General features: G+C 51.7%; 1 protein-coding gene across 4 annotated transcripts in view; it reads left to right on the forward strand.

The window, feature by feature from the left end:
* Positions 1 to 20,551, forward strand: part of LDB3 (LIM domain binding 3) — a 59,474-nt gene that overhangs the window by 32,315 nt on the left and 6,608 nt on the right. For 2 of the 4 annotated variants that reach the window (XM_061405555.1, XM_061405556.1), the window contains 6 exons: positions 3,773 to 3,955; positions 7,128 to 7,270; positions 12,672 to 13,113; positions 14,542 to 14,722; positions 15,315 to 15,435; positions 20,352 to 20,467. In XM_061405555.1, the coding sequence (XP_061261539.1) occupies positions 3,773 to 3,955; positions 7,128 to 7,270; positions 12,672 to 13,113; positions 14,542 to 14,722; positions 15,315 to 15,435; positions 20,352 to 20,467 (1,186 nt within the window). The remainder of the gene's footprint in view (positions 1 to 3,772; positions 3,956 to 7,127; positions 7,271 to 12,671; positions 13,114 to 14,541; positions 14,723 to 15,314; positions 15,436 to 20,351; positions 20,468 to 20,551) is intronic. The other 2 variants (XM_061405557.1, XM_061405558.1) reach the window with 1 other exon arrangement.

Consider the following 20,551-nt stretch of genomic DNA (forward strand, 5'->3'; position numbering starts at 1 on the left):
CTCTGGATTTTGACTCTGTTCCGAAAGCTGTGTGGAGCTCGTGAAGGTTGCAGGGCATCGTCCACACCACAGCCTGTGGGGGTGGCTGTGCACTGAGCAGTTCTGGAGGGGTGTCGTTGCATAGACGACAGGGTCAACAGGGCTCCTGGACTCGAGCCGTGCGCAACACTGCTGCACAGCGACGGGATCAGGGCCGCCCTGAGCAACTGCCATCAGCTAACTAGGTGGGTGGCAGCATGAATAGTTTCCAGACCAGCCACTCGACTGGCATTCTATCATCACTGAATCAACAGAGATGTTCATATTCCATTCTTTTAGCTCATACAAATAGCATCATCACCCCAGTAGAGGTGAACACCGCTCAGCAGCATCAGTCACAGCATGCGTTGCCGATAGTTCCAGCCTGAGCCCGGTGACCACAGACCCCTCCTGGCCCAGCAACACCACTGTCGCCAATAGGAGCAACAACCAAGGGCCACTTCAACAGAGCAGGGCACAGGGTTGGCACACTGTACCCTGATGCCAACTGAGTGGAAGGAAGAGATGGACTGAAAGGGGGACTGTAGCCAGGCTGTGTTTCTCCTCTGGCTGCACCCTTCCCAGGCAGCCCCCAGCCAGTTGATATCGTTGGGTTGGCTTGGTTTTTGCTTAGATGTTTAAGGTGATTTATGAACCAGGCCAGAGTCCTTGACCAGGCCGGGGTGATCTAACAGGCACTGTCTTGAGGACTGAAGCCAGGGTCTGGTAAGTTCTTTGCAGTGCTTGATTTCTGAGGCCCCTTCCTCAGGGAGCTTCAGGCATGAACTGACCTGGACAAGAGCCCGAGATCCTTCTGGATGCTCTTCAGCGGTGCTCCTACGTTCCCTAGGCCCCGGCTGCTTGGGGTCTGTAGCCAGTAACCCAAGATAGGCTACCCAGTCACAACCCTGGGCAGCAGGCTCACAGCGTGCCCTTTGTCCTGCCCTGGGGTAGATGATGAGTTTTCCCAGGGTCATGTCCACTCCAACTTCACCCCTCAAGAAGCCAGGACTCATGTGGAGCTATGCTTGGGGAGAGCAACAGGTAAGCTGGTCTGACAGGGGGTTGGAATACAGGAGACAGGTAAAGCCAGTTTCCTATTTGTCCTGCAGAGAATATGTTCCCAGCCTGGGTATTTTTGTCGCTGCTGTCTGCAGTTCCCAGAAGCCCCCTGGAAGCATGTGGCAGGGTTAGGGAGAAACAGCTAAAGGAAATGGGGTGTCCTTTGTCAGACAGGCCTTCCCAAACATGTCCACGCCATGGGGGTCTGAGCAGCCAGCTCAGTGGGGATGTCAGGGGCTGCAGCTGCTTCTCTGAGGCAGCCACTTCATGGGCATGGCTTCCAGAAGCCAAGTTCTTTCATGCGGGGGGCGTTGAGTGGCCTCATGGTGGGCCAGGACTGGGCACCACCATGAGCCTAGAGCTGCGGTGCCCATGGCTGCCTCTCTGGACCACTAAGCTGGGAAAGGGCTGGGCAGGGCGTGGCCACTGCCCTTGTCCATCTAGATGCTTCCTGTGTGGTCACGGAGAAAAACGGTGCTCCCGCCCGTGTGGCAGTCAGCTTGCAGCCTTGCCTCTTCTCCGGCCCCTTCCTCCTGACCCTCTCATGCTGCTTCACACCTTTCTCTACCATATGCCTCCCTGGACGGAGGAGAGCAAGTTGTGACACCTTGGTGCACAGCTCGCGGCCCCTGGCACTCCTTCCGGGACGGACCTGTGTGGTACCTTGTTGCTCAGTGTGGTCCGCGGACCAGCAGCATCAGCATCACCTGGGGGCTTGTTAGAAATGCGGACGCTCAGCCCCGCTACCCACTTTCTGAGCCAGAAGCTGCATTTTTAACAAGATTTCCAGGCCAATTTGCCCACATATTCAAGTCTGAGAAATGATGTAGTGGTTAGGGATCACGTGCGTCTCTGGCACTTGGTGACAAACTGATGTTTTAGTGGAGATTCAATTTTCTGGACCTCAAGTTCCCCATCTGTAAAATGAGGATCTTGATGCCAGTTGCCCAGCCAGGTTGAAAGGATCAAGTGGAGTACTGCTCATATAAGCTGTTTAGTGCAAGGCCTGGCATATGATATGCACTTATAGAGGGAAGAGGATTATTCTAATTATTTCAAGTAAGAATAGTGCCTTTTGCTGGGGAAGGATTCTACTTGACTGCAGGAAGAAGGTTCTTTCTTCCTGTTTGAGGGCCACTTGAAGTACTGGGTAAGGCTTCAAATCTATCACCTAAATCAGATCATGCTGTCACTACCAAGTTCTAGGAGCTCCAGCAATGGAATTCTCTGTCTCCATTTCTTCACCTGTTAAAAAGAATCTGTAATACCCACATCAGAGGGCTTTTGTGAGGATTTAAGACAGGCCTGGCACATAGCGGGAGGTCAATAATTGGACGTCATCGCGTGAGGAAAATCATTCCCACCCATAGGATTTGCAATATCCTGGGTGACAGAGGATGAAATGGGTGAATGGCATCACTGATTCAATGCACATGAACTTGGACAAACTCCAGGAGAGGGTGGGGGACAAGGAAGCCTGGCGTGCCGCAGTCCATGGGGTCATGAAGAGTCCGACACGACTTGACAACTGAGCAACAAGTTGCCATCATAGAAAGTACAGATCTTAGTCCAATAACCCAAGTGAGCAAAGAATGTACCTTTCTTTGCTTTCCTATAGTTTAATTTTTATTCTCTGCCTCATTTCACAGGGGGCAGAAGTCTAATCCCATTGACCCAGGCTCTGATGCTCCTCTTTTGTCTGGGGTGGTTTTGGGGAAGAGGTGCTTGCAGAATGCCAAGGCAGGTGGGATGGGGAGTCTGGGCACCTGGTCCTTGATCATGATCTGCCTGTGCTGGCATCTGCTGGGACATCCCCCTCCCATCTGGTCACAGTGGTCTGTACTGGCAGAGCAGTCACCTCTCATGATCCCAATCACAGGGACTTCCACATGTGCAGGCACTCAGCGCCCTGTCCATATGGCTCTCAGGGGTGTAGGAAGCCGTGCATAGCCCCCAGGCCACAAGATGGCCCGCAGATCTTTGGGCTGCCTCAGGCCTGCCCGCCCTTCACCAGGGGCCTGAGCACAGGGGAGCCTGTGGCCCTGCCGCTTCCGCAGGGTTTGCCCAGAAAACAGGCACAGCTCCCTTTATTCTTGAATCCCTCAGTGCACGTTGCCCCCTTTCTTGTTCAGATGACCTTGGTCTGCCTGGCAGGGTAGCTTTTACCATCTTCCAAAGGTACCATCAGTGCTCCGAGTCCTTCGCAGCCTGAAGCCCAAGTTCTCGCAACTTCAGAACTTAAGCCCTTGACAACCAAATATCCTGCCTCTGTTTTCTTCCTTGTATAACCCCTTCTCAAAGGCAATGCTTATCTCTGACTAAAGAGGGAACAGTGAAAGAAGGAGGAAAACAGGATTGGGGAGAAGACTTGGTTGATAATTTAGACTCCTTTTTGGCCGCACTGTTTTTATCTTGCATGTTGAGAAAGGGGAATCATGTAGGGGAGTCTCAGGAGGCTTGAGAATATTTTTGATGTTCCTGTGATCCGCCCTGTGGTCTGAGCCCTTCCTTCTGGGAGTCCTGGGTTGTGGGGGTGCTCTTTCCCTCAGCCTGGGAACAGGTCTTCTGGAAGATCCAGCTCTGTTCACAGTAAGGCTGGTGACTTCTGCCCAGCCTGCCTCTGCTGCACCCACCGCGCCCCCCCTGCAGAGTGGCGCCCTTGACCTGTTGTCTTTCTTGGTCGCCTCATCAGCACCCCTATTGAGCATGCTCCAGTGTGCACCAGCCAGGCCGCCACCCCACTGCTGCCCGCTTCTGCCCAGTCGCCTGCTGCTGCCTCTCCCAGCACAGCCTCGCCACCCCCGGCCACAGCCGCTGCCCATGCTGCCACCGCCTCTGCCACAGCCCCTGCCTCAAGCCCTGCGGACAGTCCAAGGTAACTGGCCCACAGGTGCCGGCTCTGCCCGTGGGGAGGGAGGCAGGAGAGGCCTCCCCCGGGCCGTCTGTCGGCAGCTGTGTTGGGTCCTCGGAAAGGCCCGTCCAAAGTGGTTAGGACCCTCGGACCCTGGGCTGAAGGGGATACTGGAGGTGCATTTCAGGGAGATGCACTGTGTGTGTGGCTGAGGACAGAGGCTGGACGTGTCACCCCGCCCCAGGGGCGCATGCTCTAGGGAAAGAGGTAAAAGTCTCTCTCTCTCTCTGTCTCACACACACACACACACACACACACACACACACATGCCCATAAGGTTAAATAACAGAGAGACTGTGTGGAAAATCCATGTTCCTGGAACTGGGATGACAGAGAAAGAAAGGAAATCAAGGATGCCTCCGTGGAGGAGGGAGCGTTGACCTGAGCACTGAAGGTGGGTCAGACTATTTACAAACTACCTCGCCCTTGTCCCTCACCCTGTGTTCTCTTGATGGAGAAGCACGCTAGCTCCAGAGACACCTGGTGCAGTGGGACTCACATCTCTGCTCTACCACTTACTGTCTGTAACTTCTGAAAGTGACTCAACTCTGCAGAACCTCAGTTTCCTCATCTCCTAAGGCATTAATGCACAATGCATCAAGGCATAATGTCCATAATTTTATAGGGTCAGCATAGAAAAAGTGCATAAAACACCCAGCACGTAAAATGCTCTCAAGTATTGCAAGTTACTGCATTCCTGTCTGCCCTCATGGATACTCAGCAAAGGCAAGGCAAGGGAGGTGTTGAAAAGGATGAGGGGAGGTGTGGGGAGGCAGAGAGGGAGGCTGGACAGGTCATTCTGGAGCGGCCAGGCAGTGTAACAGGCCGGGCGGCCCAGCTCTTTCTGGGCTGTGTGGAGCTGCCAAGTTGGTGTTTGGAGTCAGAGCCAGCTTTCCCAGTCTGCACACTCCCCTCCCAGGGTTTTGCTGAAAAGGGCACCTTTTCAGCAGGTCAGGGTGCATGGCTCCCTGCTGCAGCCTGAAGCCAGGGTGAAGGATGGGCAGAGTGGCCTGTGCGCCCCGCTTCTACCCCCTGGCTTCACAGTGACCTGGGTAATGCTGAGCCCAGCCTCTCCCCAACCCAACTCAAGTATCAAGGGTGAGCCTGGCCCAGGCTTCCAGGGTCCTCATATCCCAGCTTCCTGGGGGCACTTAGCAAGCTGCTTCCCTTCTGCACGCCAGAGTCTCTTTCAGTAAGGGCCTTGCTCCCCACACAAAGAAGAAACTTTGAGGGGGATAAGACATGCCCCTACCGTCTAGTGAGAAGATGCCACCCCAGTTTGAGGGGAAGGCTTTAGATGCCTGGGTCCCATGGACAGTGTAGCCCCAGCCCTGCTCAAAGGCAGGCTTCAGCACCACGTTCCAGGCCTCCTTGTCCAGGGGGCTGTGGGACCCCCTCAACAGAGCAAACCCTCCCTCCACTTTGTCTTACAAAGAGATGTGAAGCCTGGGTGGAGAGTGGAGAAAGCCATGGAGGGCTGCCAGCATCAGGCTGGAGCAGAGGGGGCCAGGGGACCTCACTCTGGGCCCAGCTCTCTGCCCTCCTTGTTACATGGGCTGGAGTGGTGCCAGAGGGAGCCCGTGGGAGACAAATGGACACCCTACATGGCCTCCGAATTCTTGCTGGATATCTTGAGCCTCTGCTTGCTCCCCCAGCGCCAATCTCTGACAGATCACCTGTGGCTCCTGGATGCTGGGAAAGCATCCTTCGCTGGTGGGCGAGTCTGACTAAGACCAGCTGACCCTTCGTCTTCTTCTACCACAGTGGAAGCTGGGCACCACTTGGACATGGCCTTTTCCTCTTCCACTGAGGCTCCTACTCCATGGGTCTTAACAGGGATATATCACAGAAGGGCAGCCCCAGAGAGGGCAGACAGTGGTCTCACTCAACCAGAAACATGACAACTTGGCAGGACAAGCCCCCAGGTCTGGCACATTGGCTCTCTGAGATGCATTCTAACTAATTGTCTGGGGCAGCACCCAGACCCTTCTGGATCCATTTAGGAGCTTGGTGGTAGATTCTAAGCTCAGGACAACCCCCTCCCAGAGTCCTGGAGAGGATGGCACTCCCTTATCCTATGACTCTGCCCAGCAGAGACGGGCAGGCCCTGGGCCCATGAGAGGGAAGGAATACAGGAAGCAGGAGGCAGTGTATTTCCAGGGGCTCATTTCTCCACACCCCCGTCAATGTCCCATTTTCCCTGGGTGTGGGTCATGTCATCCCCATTAGTGCCTGAAAGATGCAGAGACCAACCAGGGACATGTTCTGTAAGGTATTTGTTAGTTTTAAAATGAAGAAAAGATGAGGGATTTCCCAGGCAAATGAAATTGGGAAACACTGAATCAGACAACACTGAACAGGCTGCTTAGCTGCAGGAGCTCTTGGAGTCTTTAGTTCTCTAAGAGGAGAGGCCAAGCACAGCATCTCCTGAGGGCAATGAACTGGTACACTATTTTTTTCCATCTCTTTGGTCCCAGGGTCCCTGGGTCATAAGTGGGAAAAGGCCTGCTTTGGGCCTCTTGGCAGCTAAGGCAGTGGGAGGAGGGCAGCATAAATTCTATACAGAAGAGCCTCTGTGTATGTTGGGGGCTGGGGGCTTCTCCTGACCTCCCCTCCTTGGAGCCTGAGACTTTGCTGCTCCTTCCACAACAATAGAAAGGGGGAGGGGGAGGAAGCCAGGTGGTCTGAGGCTGTGAGGTGCCCCAAAGGTTGGGAAGTAGGTTTGACTGTCTCCATCTTTCCTCCTGCCTCAACCTCCTTCCCCGCCCCAGCTTCCCACCCCCATCCCTCCGTCTCTCCACAAGGGGTGAAGGGTTTCCCATCATCCTCTGGTCTGACTGGTCCTCTCCTCCCTCTGCTAAGGTCGTAGTTCCAGCAGTGGGCTGTAATTTTCACAGTGTCTCTGCTGCTCTCACCAGACTCACCAAGACTTAGCACCCAAAGAGCAGCTTCCTCCCCCTAAGACCTCCTGGTCTTTTCTTCACAGCCTCTGGCAGCTCCCCAGGCAAGTCTTTGTCAGGTTTCCTTCTTACAGAGCCTCTTTAAAGATCTGGGAGCCAGCCTGCCGTGGCTTCAGGCTCCAGGGCCTGGCTGGGGTTGTCCTTCTGGCTGCTAACTCTTCCCCACTTGGTTCCAGGCCCCAGGCCTCCACCTACAGTCCTGCTGTGGCCACCTCTCCAGCACCTGCTGCCCATACATACAGCGAGGCCCCAGCTGCCCCTGCACCCAAGCCCCGGGTTGTTACCACTGCCAGCATCCGGCCTTCTGTCTACCAGCCAGGTGAGAGGCAGAGCGGGGAGGGAGGCTGTCTAGCCTGGGCATGGGCTCCAGGGGTCAGCTCTAAAGCCACATCCCCCAGAAGGATGGTGGTTAATGACGTTCATCCTCCCTTCTCCCAATTATGGGCCAGAATCCTACGGAAGCTGTCTCTGGCACTGCAGAGACAGATGGCAGTATCAGGCAGTGATGGAGCCTCCTAGATCTCAAGACATTTCCTGCCTGGGGAGTTGCAGGCTCCAAGTGAGCAAGAGACGGTTTAGGGGGGAGGGTCTTGTTCCTCCAGGAGTCTGGGTCTGATTCAAGCCAGTGGATGCGGAGCTGTAACAAAAGTGCCGCGGGCTTTGGACAGACCTACTGCAGGATGTGATGCTGGGCAAGCTGCTCACCTGTCTGGTCTTTGGTTTCTTCAGCTGGGACAGGCTAACTAGAGCCATGGAAAGCACATGTGACGGGCGGGAGAGGGACCCACACAGGGTCTGCCAGTGGCTGGCTTCACTGGCTCTGTTCTATCACTTTGGTCCCCATTCTCATCACTGCACAGCCAAGGGCTCAGCCTATGTCCTCCCTTTTCCTAGGCAAAGTTGGGCCTCTCCCCAGAGCTCCAGGGCAGTTCTCAGGCTGGCTTAGGTATCTCCTCCGGCATGCTCAGTGAACTTGAGAAAATGAGACAGGGACTGAGACAGGAAGAGCCTTGTTTGGGGTGTTGACTTGATGTGTAGGGCAGAGGAGCCATGATCAGCCATCTGTTTCATAAAACGCACTCTGAGCAGGGTCGAGTGTGGGTGGAAGTGAGTTTAGTATCAGACTCCATTGCCAGGTCCTGCTCTGCTATCCACGGTAAAGTACTCCATCTCCCAAGCCTGTATTTCCTCGTTTAAAAAACAGGCATGTTGTGTACACCTGATGCTCTGGGGATGAGAATGAAGCACCCAGGACAGTGCTTGGTACACAAGAGGTGCCCTGCTCTGTCTCTTCAGAAGCGAGAACACAAGAGTTCTGAGATTAAAAGTCCATAGTTTTAGGGAGCAATTTACAGCCGGCTGCAAGGGTGAAAAGTCTCGGATGGAGCTGGAGGAAGCAGTTGCTCGGCAGCGATGGGGAGCACAGAAGGGAGGGTGATAAGGAGTTTGGAGCACCTCCTGCGAAAGGAGGTGAGGCTCTGTCGGGGCGCAAGGTGGCCATTTCCGCCCTGGCCCGGGCTCCCCTCCCAGGTGGGTCCTTAGGGCGTCTTCCGGGGCGGGCCCTGGGCTTCGGCGCCCCCGCCCGGGCCGCCGGCTCTCTTCCGCAGGCCCGCCAGGGGGCGGCACGGCACCGGTGGCGCGCGCCGCCTGGCTCGTCGGGCGCGCCCCCTCCTCCTTCCGGGACTGGAGCCCGGGCGGGCGAGACGTGCCGGAGCCCCGGAGCTGCGGGCCTCTGCCGCGTTCCCAGGCCGAGCAGACGTTAACTCATTCCTGCCCGGCGGGGAAGGAAGCCGCCAGGCGGGCTCGCGCCGGAGCCGGCCTGCCTCCGCCCCCTCTCCCGAGGGTGGAGTCCCCGGGAGGCTGGCAGGCGGCCCGGCGAGATACCGGGAACCTGGGCCCGGGGCCTCTCCCCATCTCGCCTCTGCCGACCCCGGCCCTGGGGAGGGCGGAGAGCCTGTGTGTAGCCCAAGCCGCAGCTCCTCACGAAGGCTCCTCCGGGCCGACCGTGGCGTTCGCAACCCGGATCCTATCGCTGGCGCCGAGACCGGGCGGCCGCTCCCTGGAGCACCTGGGGCCCGGGAGGGGACCATGGGCGGAGGGGCCCCCACACGGGCCGAGGGAAGCCACGTCGGCCCGCGGGCCGGGTGGGGGCCAGGCGCTCGCGGGAGCCGGGCCCGACCTGGAGTGAGTCAGAAATCACCTTGTTTAATTACACATTCCCGAGCCGCCGAGTGCGATAGGGGCCTTTTGAACTTGCCAATTAGAGATGAAATATCACCTTCTAATTTGGACGGGCTTCATTCCATCAAGCAGAAATAGCAACAGCCTCGGGCTCGGAGATGGGATATCAAGTCTCTCTCCTGGCACGTCGGGGATGGCAGGGGCAGCCAGGCTGAAGGGCGCAGAGGGAAGAGAACTGTGAAGCAGCTGCTCCCTGCGCCCCGATCCTCACTGGGTACCTGATAGTGGAGGGAGGCTGCTGGCCTGCGCCGGGAAGAAGGGAACGGCCTTAGATCGTAGAGGGGAGGAGGGTGCCGGGGGACTCTTGGGCAAGGAATCAGCCCACCGTGCCCAGATGCCAGCGTGCCTCTGACCTGCTGAGACCTTCGTATTCTTGGGGTTTAGAAAAAGGGAGTGAATCATGGAGACTGGAAGGCCTTCCAGATGAGGGAAGAGAAAGATTGCCTGGCAGAGGCAATAGGGTTAGTATTGCTAGAGAGACGTTGGAAAAGTGGGCTAGGGCCAGATTTGGAAGGGGCGTGCTAAAGCCTGTTTTTCTGCCTGGGGAGTGGTTAAGCAGGGATCTGGGGTTGAGTCCTGCAGCCTGAGCGCCTGTTGCAGCTCGGTGTTGCATAAGCTCTCCAAGCCTCAATTCCTCTTCTGTAAAACGGACTAGAGACTATTATCTGCTTCACTGGATTGCAGCAAGTATTACATGAAATAATGCACATAAAGGCCCTGGCATGTGAAAGTAGGCAGTACTTGGTAACTGTTGTCCCGATTAGGATGGCACTATCTGGTAACAATACATTTTCTAGTAGCTACATTTTTTAAAAAGTGTATATTCAATTAAAAATAAATTTACAAAAAAGCATATGGAAGCAGGTGAAATTAATTTTAATATATTTTATTTAACTCTATATTCAAAGTATCACTTTAATCAATATAATCAATCAATATAAAATTATTAGTGAGATATTCTACCTTCTTGTACTAAGTCTTTAAAAATTGGTGTGTATTTTATCTTTATAGTATGTCTCAGTTTGGACTAGGTGCATATCAAGTGCTTAATGGCCACATTAGGACTATGTACTAGATAACACAGTATTAAGATTAGGTCACATCTCCCATCCTCTAAATCCTACAGTCTCCCTGGGCTGGGGTCCTTCAGGTGATGTCACGATCAGGCTGTGAGATGAGCTGACAGGTCATCTGGACCATGAGACCCAGGAGTCACTCACCTCACCATCCCCACTAACATGTAGTGACACATACACAGTGCCAGGTACTAGGTGCCAGGTACTAGGCTCAGCCTTTACAGTTCTTATTTCCCTTAATCCTCCTAATAAGGCACTAAGAATTATTATTGCCATTTTTAGACGAGGAAATTCAGGCCTAGAGATGTTAAGGAACTTGTCCAAGGACACACAGCCAGGATGTAGTAGAGCGAGGACCTGAACCCAGGACTCTTGGTGACTGTGCTACATTGCCAGACCATGGCGTCTCCTCCAGGTTGATAGGTACCCCTATCAACAGAGTACACTCAAATCTTCTGGAAATCAGACTCGTGTTTTTTCACAGAGTCAGCTTGCTGCTGCTAAGTCTCTTCAGTCATGTCCGACTATGTGCGACCCCACAGACGGCAGCCCACCAGGCTCCCCCGTCCCTGGGATTCTCCAGGCAAGAACACTGGAGTGGGTTGCCATTTCCTTCTCCAATGCATGAAGGTGAAAAGGGAAAGTGAAGTCGCTGAGTCTTGTCTGACTCTTAGCGACCCCATGGACTGCGGCCCACCGGGCTCCTCCGTCCATGGGATTTTCCAGGCAAGAGTGCTGGAGTGGGGTGCCATTGCCTTCTTGGGGTGATAAAAAAAATGGTTTTGGAGACTCACTCTACCGCTTACTAGCTCTGTCTGAGCCTCAGTGACCTCAGCTCTAAAGAGGACTACCCAGTTGACTTGTTACGTTCCTAGCCTATCCCCTTAGTAAGTGGGAAGAAGATTCCTTATGGAGAAACTTTTACCTTTGGAAGCCAGCCTCACTGCCAGGATGGCTCTAGGGCAGGGCTGTGGAGGGTTGTATCCCTTCTGCTTTCAATAACACAGGCCTGGTCCCTACCCATTCCCAGCAATAGGGTTTCCATGTCACCCAGTTCTGAAGGGCCAATCATCTGGGAGCAGGAGATACAGGGTTGGAGCAGCAGGTTAATCCAGGGGAACCAGGTGGGGAGAGACCAGAGGCCAGGCCAGGAACTTTAGCCCTGAGAATGACCTTCCTTTCCAGGCTGGAGCCTGCTGAGGGCTGCCTTCGCACCTATCAGCATAGTCCGTTCACCAGGCCAGACGCAGGGATGGGGAGGGAGGCTGCCCTGACACACTTCCTGGGGTAGAAGGAATAAAGCCTCTTTCCAGAGGAGCAAAGTGTGAGCTGAGGTGAGGCATCCGGAACCTCCCTCCCTAGGAGTGAAGGCTGGCTAAACCAGGTGTGCCAGGCCAGCTGGGTCTGCCCTTGTTAGTTTCACAATGAGAGGCAGCAGAACTTAGAAACCTGGATTCTGAGGCCCAGACCTCGGAGGGCTTTGGGTGAGCAGCTGCTCTGCTCCTCTGTGTTGCTGCCCTAAAAGGGTTTTCAGCTCTCAGTGAGCTGGAGGAGAGGGTTCCAGAATCAAGGCAGGGAATTTTCCTCCTGCCTGGAAGGTAACCTCTAACACACTCGGACACGCTCTCAGTTTCCATCAAAGCGAGGCGGGGGAGCTTGGGTCCCCCAGAGGCCACCACAGGCTGAGGAAGCAGCTAGACCTGGGTCGTGTCACTTCAGCATCTCTGTCTAGCCTTCCTCTGAATGATGTCTTCAAGACCCACCACCCCAATTCAAACCAAAATGGACTTTCCCCATTACACACCAAGCCAAGCTGTTCAAACAAACAAACAAACAAAACACGATTGCAACTAAACCTGGAATCTAAACTTGAAAACCTAACTGTCCCGTCATCTGCTTTGTCTCAAAGGCTGGACTAGGTCCAGGTTCAGCAAACGTATATGACTGAGGCATTTCAGATGTCAAATCACTGGTCAGAGTGCAAACAAGAGCATCTTCCAGTCAAGGCCAGAATGACCCACTCTCACCCTCTCCAGCCGAGGGGATCCAGATACCAGCCTTGCCCGCGCCCCCTGCCCCCACTCACTGTCTCCGGCAGGCTCCTGGCAGCCAGGGCCTGGCTGAGCCCCACCCCGCACAGCTGTGGATATTTATAGTTCTATCCCTTCCCAGCCCTGTCCAAGCTCCCCAGGGCTCTGCTCCATGGCTCTTTATCTCCCTTGGCTTCTTGCTGCAAATTCAAATCAAGGCCATGAAGAAGCTCGGGACACATCTCTGTGTAAAAACTGGAATTGTGCCGCTCTAATATTAAAGTTGTCTTTTACAGTTCCCTGGCTGGGGGTGGGGGGAGCTGGGAGAAATGAATTCCTGACACATTTTTCTTTGGATATTTTTGGCTTGCAGTGCCTGCGTCTACCTACAGCCCATCCCCGGGGGCCAATTACAGTCCAACCCCCTATACACCCTCCCCTGCCCCTGCCTACACCCCATCCCCTACCCCTGCGTACACCCCTTCCCCTGCTCCCACCTATTCCCCCTCCCCAGCACCAGCCTACACCCCCTCGCCAGCCCCAAGCTATAATCCTACACTGTATAGTGGGGGCCCTGCAGAGTCTGCCAGCCGTCCCCCATGGGTGACAGACGACAGCTTCTCTCAGAAGTTTGCCCCTGGCAAGACCACCACCACTGTCAGCAAGCAGAGTCTGCCCCGAGGCGCCCCTGCCTACACCCCGCCACCACCGGCTCCCCAGGTGTCCCCCCTTGCCAGGGGTACGGTGCAGAGGGCCGAGCGCTTCCCAGCCAGCAGCCGGACTCCGCTCTGTGGCCACTGCAACAGCATCATCCGGTAAGATCAGATCCCACTGTGCCCTGTACTGGGATGCTGGCAGGGCAAGGCGGATGGGAGGGAGGGAGGTGCAGGGAGAAAGCCGCGTGCAGGGCAGCCTCAGGCCCCTCTCCTAGCTGTCCCTGGTCTAAGCCTCTCTGACTTTAGCTTCTATGCCTGTGTGACACCCACTTCCCCAGGGAGTTGTGAGGATTCCACGAGGTCAGTGGGCAAAGCTCCAGTATGGTGCTTGGGCCAGCAGCACCCCCTTGGGCTAAGGCTGGGTTCTGAGAATTGCAGGTCTGGTTGGTAGGTTTATGAGGCCTGTTGCAAGCTGGCTGACAGTGCTGGTTTTGCCCCAGCTTTCCTTTGGGGCTGCTTCTGGGTCTATTCAGTCAGGCCTGTGCTGCTCAGGGTTTTGGTGGCCATCTGCCACACTGAAGGGAAAACAAGTCATTTCATACTTAGAAGCCCAGGATCATGGGTGATGCTTTTTGAATATAACATGTTTATAGTATGTGCTTGTGTGTGGGGGAGGATGAACTTATGTATATGAAAAATATACTTTTATTTAAAAATAAAGTATCATTAGAAAAAATATGGGGCTTCCCAGGTGGCTCAGTGGTAAAGAACCCATTGCCAATGCACAGGGTAAAGAACCTTCCTGCCAATGCAGGAGATGTGGGTTCAATCCCTGGATCAGGAAGATCCCCTGGAGAAGGAAATGGCAACCCACTCCAGTATTCTTGCTTGGGAAATCCTATGGACAGAGGAGCCTGGCAGGCTACATTCCATGGGGTCACAAAAGAGTTGGACACAACTTAGTTGACCAAACAACAACAGAAAGAATATACTCATTAGAGAATAATTAGAAAATTCAGAAAAATAAAAATTAAAATATAAAGCATTTCTTTAGCCTCAGTGTTCTGAGACTGATCTAGATCCAGGTTTGTGTCCTGGGTCTAGCATAATAGCCCTATGGCCTTGAGCAACTTACTTAACATCTGTACCTCAGTTTTCTTATCTAAAAGTGGGTATCATGATAGTACCTGCTTCACAGAGTTGTTGTGAGAGTTAAACACACTAATAAATGCAAATTTCTTCGTGAATGGTGCCTGGCAGAGAGTAAGCACTTAATAAATGTTGGCCATTGGCACCATCATCATGGCTCTTCTTACTACAAGCATTCAACTGAAGGATATCCCATAATACACTTACTGGGCCCCCTAGTCATGGATGTTTGAGTCGCCTCCCCATTACTCTTTTTTGTAAGTGATGCAACCTCATCTTTTTTCATGGAGCTTTATCTGAATTTCCTGTTATTTCATTAGAACAGTCACAAAAGTCAGGGTTATCAGGGTCAAAGTGTGAATATTGTTGGGAGTTTTTGAAATACCTGGTCATAAGCTTTTGGGGCTACTTAGGAGATACTGTTCTCTGCTTTCCCAGGGGCCCCTTTCTGGTAGCCATGGGCCGTTCCTGGCATCCGGAAGAGTTCAACTGTGCCTACTGCAAGGCCTCCCTGGCAGATGTGTGCTTTGTGGAGGAGCAGAACAACGTTTACTGTGAGCGGTGTTATGAGCAGTTCTTTGCCCCAGTCTGTGCCAAGTGTAACACCAAAATCATGGGGGTAAGTGGGCAGCATTCTTCTCCTCGGACCCTTGTCTGTTTTCCAACCAGTCTCTCCTCCTTCCCAAAGTTGTGGGGTCCCATTTGGAAGCCAAGCAGTTGCTGTGCTAACAGAGCAAGAACAGCTCCATCTCTGTCCTGGAAGGGCATCGGTTCGGCACCAGTGAACTAGGGAGCGAATGAACTTGAAGTGAGAGATGATCGTATCCCTGGGCCACACAGCTTGAAGTGGCTTGCGGAGCTTTTGAAAAGCAAGTCACCTCACCGTATACCTCTGTGTGGCTTTGACACTCGATGCCCCTTTGGTAAAATGACAGTAACAAGCAGCCTCCCTCCCAAGTTTAATGGGAGGGGAAGCATCACAGTTTATATGAGCACACACAGAACCTGGCACCCAGCATGCACTGTGCGAGTAGGAGCCCCTCGTCTGCCACCCCTGACCTTCCTCCATGTGTCTGAGGCCCGCTTTTTGGGCTGCCTGTCCCGCTCCCTGATGGGACATTCTTGCAGTGACTGAGGCCTAGTGTGGACGTCAAGCCTGCCTCCTTCTCTCTGCTGGCCTTTCTGTCCTGAACTGAGGCTCTTTTCCCCAGGAAGTGATGCATGCCTTGAGGCAGACATGGCATACCACCTGCTTCGTCTGTGCAGCCTGCAAGAAGCCCTTCGGGAACAGCCTCTTCCACATGGAGGATGGGGAGCCCTACTGTGAGAAAGGTAGGACCTCTGTGCCAAGGGGACGCCCCACAGTCTGGAAGAAGGGGGTTTAGGAGTTCCCTTTCACAGACATTCAGTCTCTGCTACCTTCCCTGCGCCAAATATGTGGACCCAAGTCGGCATCTTGTGACCATTTAGGAAAGCTTTCAGATGATTTTGATCTGGAGACCACGAGGCCTGGTCTGAAAAGGCTTTGGCTCTGGCCTTTGTTCCAGGTTCCACCTCAGGCTGGTTTTGTAACCCTGAATGAGTTACTAAAATTCTCTGAGCCTCACTTTCCCCATCTGCCAAAGGGGAAGATCAACACCTGCCTCATAGAGTTGTGGTGAGGATTAAACTCAGAGAAAGTATGAAATTTGTTAAGTACCAAGCATGTGCAAGTCCCCTCCCAGCTCCTGTGATGTTTACCAGACTTGGGTGTTCTTTAGGGTCCTGCCATGTGCTCTCTGAATTCGGAGTTTCTCTAATCCCCTCAATACTGTATCTTATCTTAAAACTTGGAGTCAGGTATGGTGAACTCTAAAGACAAAGCATTCTGTTAGAGTTGGGCGTCCTGGTTAACTAGCTATTTGCTCACTCACTGACACTTACACACTCATTTATTCATAGCCTGTCTGTCTCAGGTGAGGATTTGAGGCAGGTTCCAACAAAGGCAGCATAAACGTGAAAGGTAAGACAATAGAACTTGAGCAGATCAGCACCAAGCAGACGAGGGGGAGAGAAACGTGCTGGTTATGACGAATAACAGAGCTTCAGTGACTGGGCAGCAAAATTGAGGGCAAAAAAGGCAACACAGTGAGTTGGTTTACTTTAAAACCAGAAAGGAGAAAACATTTCCTCAAGGGGAAAAGCAAAACAAAATAAAACATTTTTCCTCCCCTTGACAATGAATTATAAAAGAAGCGTCTTGGTTTCTGAGGTCCCGGTGAATTCCCTTTCCAGCTCTAAGGCTCATTGGATGACTGTAAACGTCACTCAGTCATTCCGGCCTCAGTTTCCGTATCAGTGAGAGGAAGAAGGTAGCGCCTGTCTTTTCCCTCCTTACGTGGAAACGATGATGGTCGGCAGTTAGTAACAGTGCTGTGACACCAGAACTTCCCTGGTGGCCCAGTGACTGAGACTCTGCTTCCATTGCAGGGGGCACAGGTTCAATCCCTGGTCTGGGAACTAAGGTCCCACATGCCCTGGGTTGTCCAAAAAACTGCTGTGGTACCAATACAAATTGCTATTATTAGTCAACTAAAAGCATGATAGCTTTCATAATGTGTGATAAGCCACAGTTTATGTCTGAGGCTTGTGAAAGAATAATAGATCTATACTCTTCCTACTGCTCTTCTCCCTAGCAATCCCCCAAAAAAGATTTTCAAAAATGATATTTTGAGTAAAAAGGGTCTTAAGGTATTAAGAAAAGACTGCAAGGAAGCAGATTTAGTTTCAACCCCAGGCACCCTGAGAGACCCTGACAAGTGAAGTCCCTTAGGGGTCACTTCCAGGCAGTGTGATGATGGAGAAGACGCTTACCCTTTCTGAGTCTCTTCCTTCCTCACCTAACTCTCAGAGGCTGTTGTGAGGATTAGCTGAGATAGTGGGCACAGAGTTCTTGACAGAACACCTGCCTGTGGTGAATGGGCAACTGGCATCATCCCTCTAATGGTTTCGGGAGACCCACAGCTCTCCAAGGAGCACAGTTTGAAACCTGGCCTTTAAGAAGTGGGAGTCACTGCGATGTTTTAAAGTGAAGAAGTAACATAATCTGATTTTTATTCTAGCAAGAGCATTAGAAATTTAGTGTGCTTGTTGAATGTGATAAAGTGTGACACTCATATGAACAAAGTAAAGAAAGGAGAGCTAGATGACCCAATAGTGCAGTAAAATCAAGCCTGGTTGGTTAACCTACGCTTGAGATAAAATATCAGAGCCAGCCTTGGGGAAGGTCCCCAGTATAATACCACAGATATTGTGTTTGGTTCTGACCTTGTCATTTTTTTATTATTTATAGGGAAATATGAGGGAATGTCCCTGGCGTCCAGTGGTTACGACTCTGCACTTCTTATGCAGAGGGCACAGGTTCCACCCCTAGTTGGGGAACTAAGATCCTACATGCCACATTGGCTGTGAGACCCATAAGTAAATAATTAATTAACAATGTATTAGAGTCAGACCTGTGATATCAAATTCCAAAACAAACTGGCAGTTCTCCAGATAGTACAAAGACGAGTTTAAAACAAAACAAAGCGAAATTAATCAGTAGACAGGACTAGACATTCCAGAAATAAATTCAAGCCCTTGCAGGAGTTTGTGCTGTGCTGTGCTTAGTTGCTCAGTCGTGTCCAAATCTTTGCAACCGCATGGACTGTAGCCCAAAGGCTCCTCTGTCCACAGGGATTCTCCAGGCAAGAATACTGGAGTGGGTTGCCATTTCCTTCTCCAGGGGATTTTCCAGCCCAGGTTGGAAATCAGATCCAACCAGGGATCAAACCTGGGTCTCCTGCATTGTAGGCAGATTCTTTACCATCTGAGCCACCAGGGAAGCAAGAGCTTAATCTGTCGGGGGGGCAGAAAAAACAGGCTGCACAACAGCAAAAGGAATCAAATTTAACAAGGCTGTTTGAAACATATCTTTGTCCATTCATCATTTCACCATCAAACGTGTGCCAGTCGCTATGAAGGGCGCTAAGCATAGAGAAGAGGGTCGCTGCCCTGAAGAACCTCAAGCAGACCCATCGATGCCTGATATGCTGGCATACAAACGGACCATTAAGAAACAGTGAAAAGACGGGTGGGTGATGAATGAATGGGGAGGGAGAGAAGTCCAGGAGAAGCCCTCAGGAAGGCTGTCTCATCTCCCTTGGGTGGGAGAGGAATGAGGTCTTCCTAGAAGGAAGGCTGCCCAAAGAATTGCAGAGATTCAGGTAGACAAAGTGGGGAGGGATTTCTGAGTGCAGGACCCGGTTCATAAAGAGGCATGAAGATGGAGGAAAGAATCCAGGGCATCTGGAGACCAGCTGGGCAGAATGAAAGAGAACTCATAAGTGGGGTACAGGGCTTTCTCTCAAGTGGAGGCAGGTTGGCCTATAGTCCTGCTTCTCATCACACACTAGTAAGTTCCTGCAGACCACAGAGTGAACCATAAACTTGCCATAACTCTCTTAAGTAAGCAGAATGATGTTTTCCTACCTGGTGAGGCAATCGATTTTTGCCTACTAAAGAAATTAAGTATTCTGTCAGAAACAAGATTGATGGCTTGCAATGTATGTAAGAGTATTTGCATGACAAAGTATAATTAAACCCCAAAGAGGAAACCATACATTGGAAAAAATATGCAAGAGATATAACTTATCAAAGCTTCATGGCAAATAGATAACTGGAAATAGTGTGAAGTCAGGGAGATGGGATGACTTTGTGGCTCCTGACCACTGCGTGATGGAACTGCTACAGCCAGGTTCATCATCTTTAAAATGAAAACAATAGTTCATTGCAGAGCTACTGTGAAGATTAAACAGGAAACATAAAAGAGCACTCATACTAGCACATAGTAGGTGCTCAAATCATGTTCCCTTCCCTCCTTTCATCATCTTAAAGGCATTCAAAATGAAAGCCAACATTTTTGGTGCCTAGTACTTCACATACTTTTTTATATTTAATCTGTAATTATTCACATTATATAGATGAAAAAGTTGAAGCACTAAGAAGTTAGGTGACTTGCCCTGGATTTGAACAATTCCTGCATAGAGGTGGGATTTGAGCCCAGGTCTTTCTTTCTTCGGAATCCAAGTTCATGGCCCCCACTACATGCTGACTCTCAGTAGTGGTCTAAGACAGTGATCGGGCACACTTTCCACAAGGAGATCAGAGTTAAAAATTGCTATAAGAAAAAGCCAACTGTGGCAGAGCTGGAAAGACAAGTCCACTTATGGGGGGATAAAGGCTTTGTAAAAGGCATCAAGATTTTCTAGAAGAATCTGGAAGAGTTCTACTGTGAGTGCATTGGGAGCGCTGCTCGTGACCCAGCCGGGACAGCTTGTGGCGGAGAAGCTCGGGACCTGGCCTGCTGTCTCACCCATGTGGCTCTGGCTACAGCCTTTACCTCTTTGAGCCTCAGTTTCCTCACCCAAAGAAACAAAACAAAAGTAATCTTGCAAAGATTAAGTTCATTCATTGACTTATCTTTTTTTCCTCAAATCATTGATTTACTGATTCATTCATTCACTCATTCATTTGACATACATGTGTTGGGTACCAACTTGTGTGCCAGGCACTGTGCTGGGAGTACAAAGAAAACGAATACATAGACCTTGACATTGAGATACTAGCAAATAAGACCATCTATGTGAGGATTCCTGGTAAACTGTAAAGCATTACATAAATAATATTTGGTATTATTATCCTCTTGGCTGGGGGAGGGGAATTACTTCTGACAAAGTAAATCAAATCCTGTTTCTTGTAGTGAAAATTTATTATCAACACAGATACCTCACGACCGAAGAATAATCAAGCAAAGAACATTCCGTAACTCCAAAAAAATGTTAAAGGCTCTCATTTCTCCAAAATAAGCATAGTTGCTGGGAAATAGGATTGCTTCTTCTTCTAGGGGATTGGTCTCTTTGGGCCATGAGAGGTGACAGAGGCAGAGAAAATCACCCTGCAGAAAGTGAATGACAGTTCCAGAAAGTGTTTGCAAATCAAACCAGCACAGGGTGGTGACGAGCCTGAATCTGCACAACCCCAGTGCAAATCATTGGAAAAGGAAAAAACCAATCATGTAACTAGAATTTTGTGTGCCAGATGACAAGTAACCAATTGGGTTTCATCACTGCCTCAAGCTCAGTGATCTGGGGGGTGGTTCTGGTATTGGGTTGGTGTGGCTGGGAGGGGCATCCCTCCCAGCCTGGTCCTTACTCTGCCTTTCATTTCAGACTACGTCAATCTGTTCAGCACCAAGTGTCACGGCTGTGATTTCCCCGTGGAGGCCGGCGACAAGTTTATCGAAGCCCTGGGCCACACCTGGCATGACACCTGCTTCATTTGCGCGGTATGTTTTTAGCCTGGTGTTCTGACTTTCTGAGAAGGGATTGGAGCGACCAGCTGGGGCCAGATGACAAACCCTCCACATACC

Source organism: Bos javanicus, chromosome 28, assembly GCF_032452875.1.
Source record: "Bos javanicus breed banteng chromosome 28, ARS-OSU_banteng_1.0, whole genome shotgun sequence".
Lineage (NCBI taxonomy): Eukaryota > Metazoa > Chordata > Mammalia > Artiodactyla > Bovidae > Bos > Bos javanicus.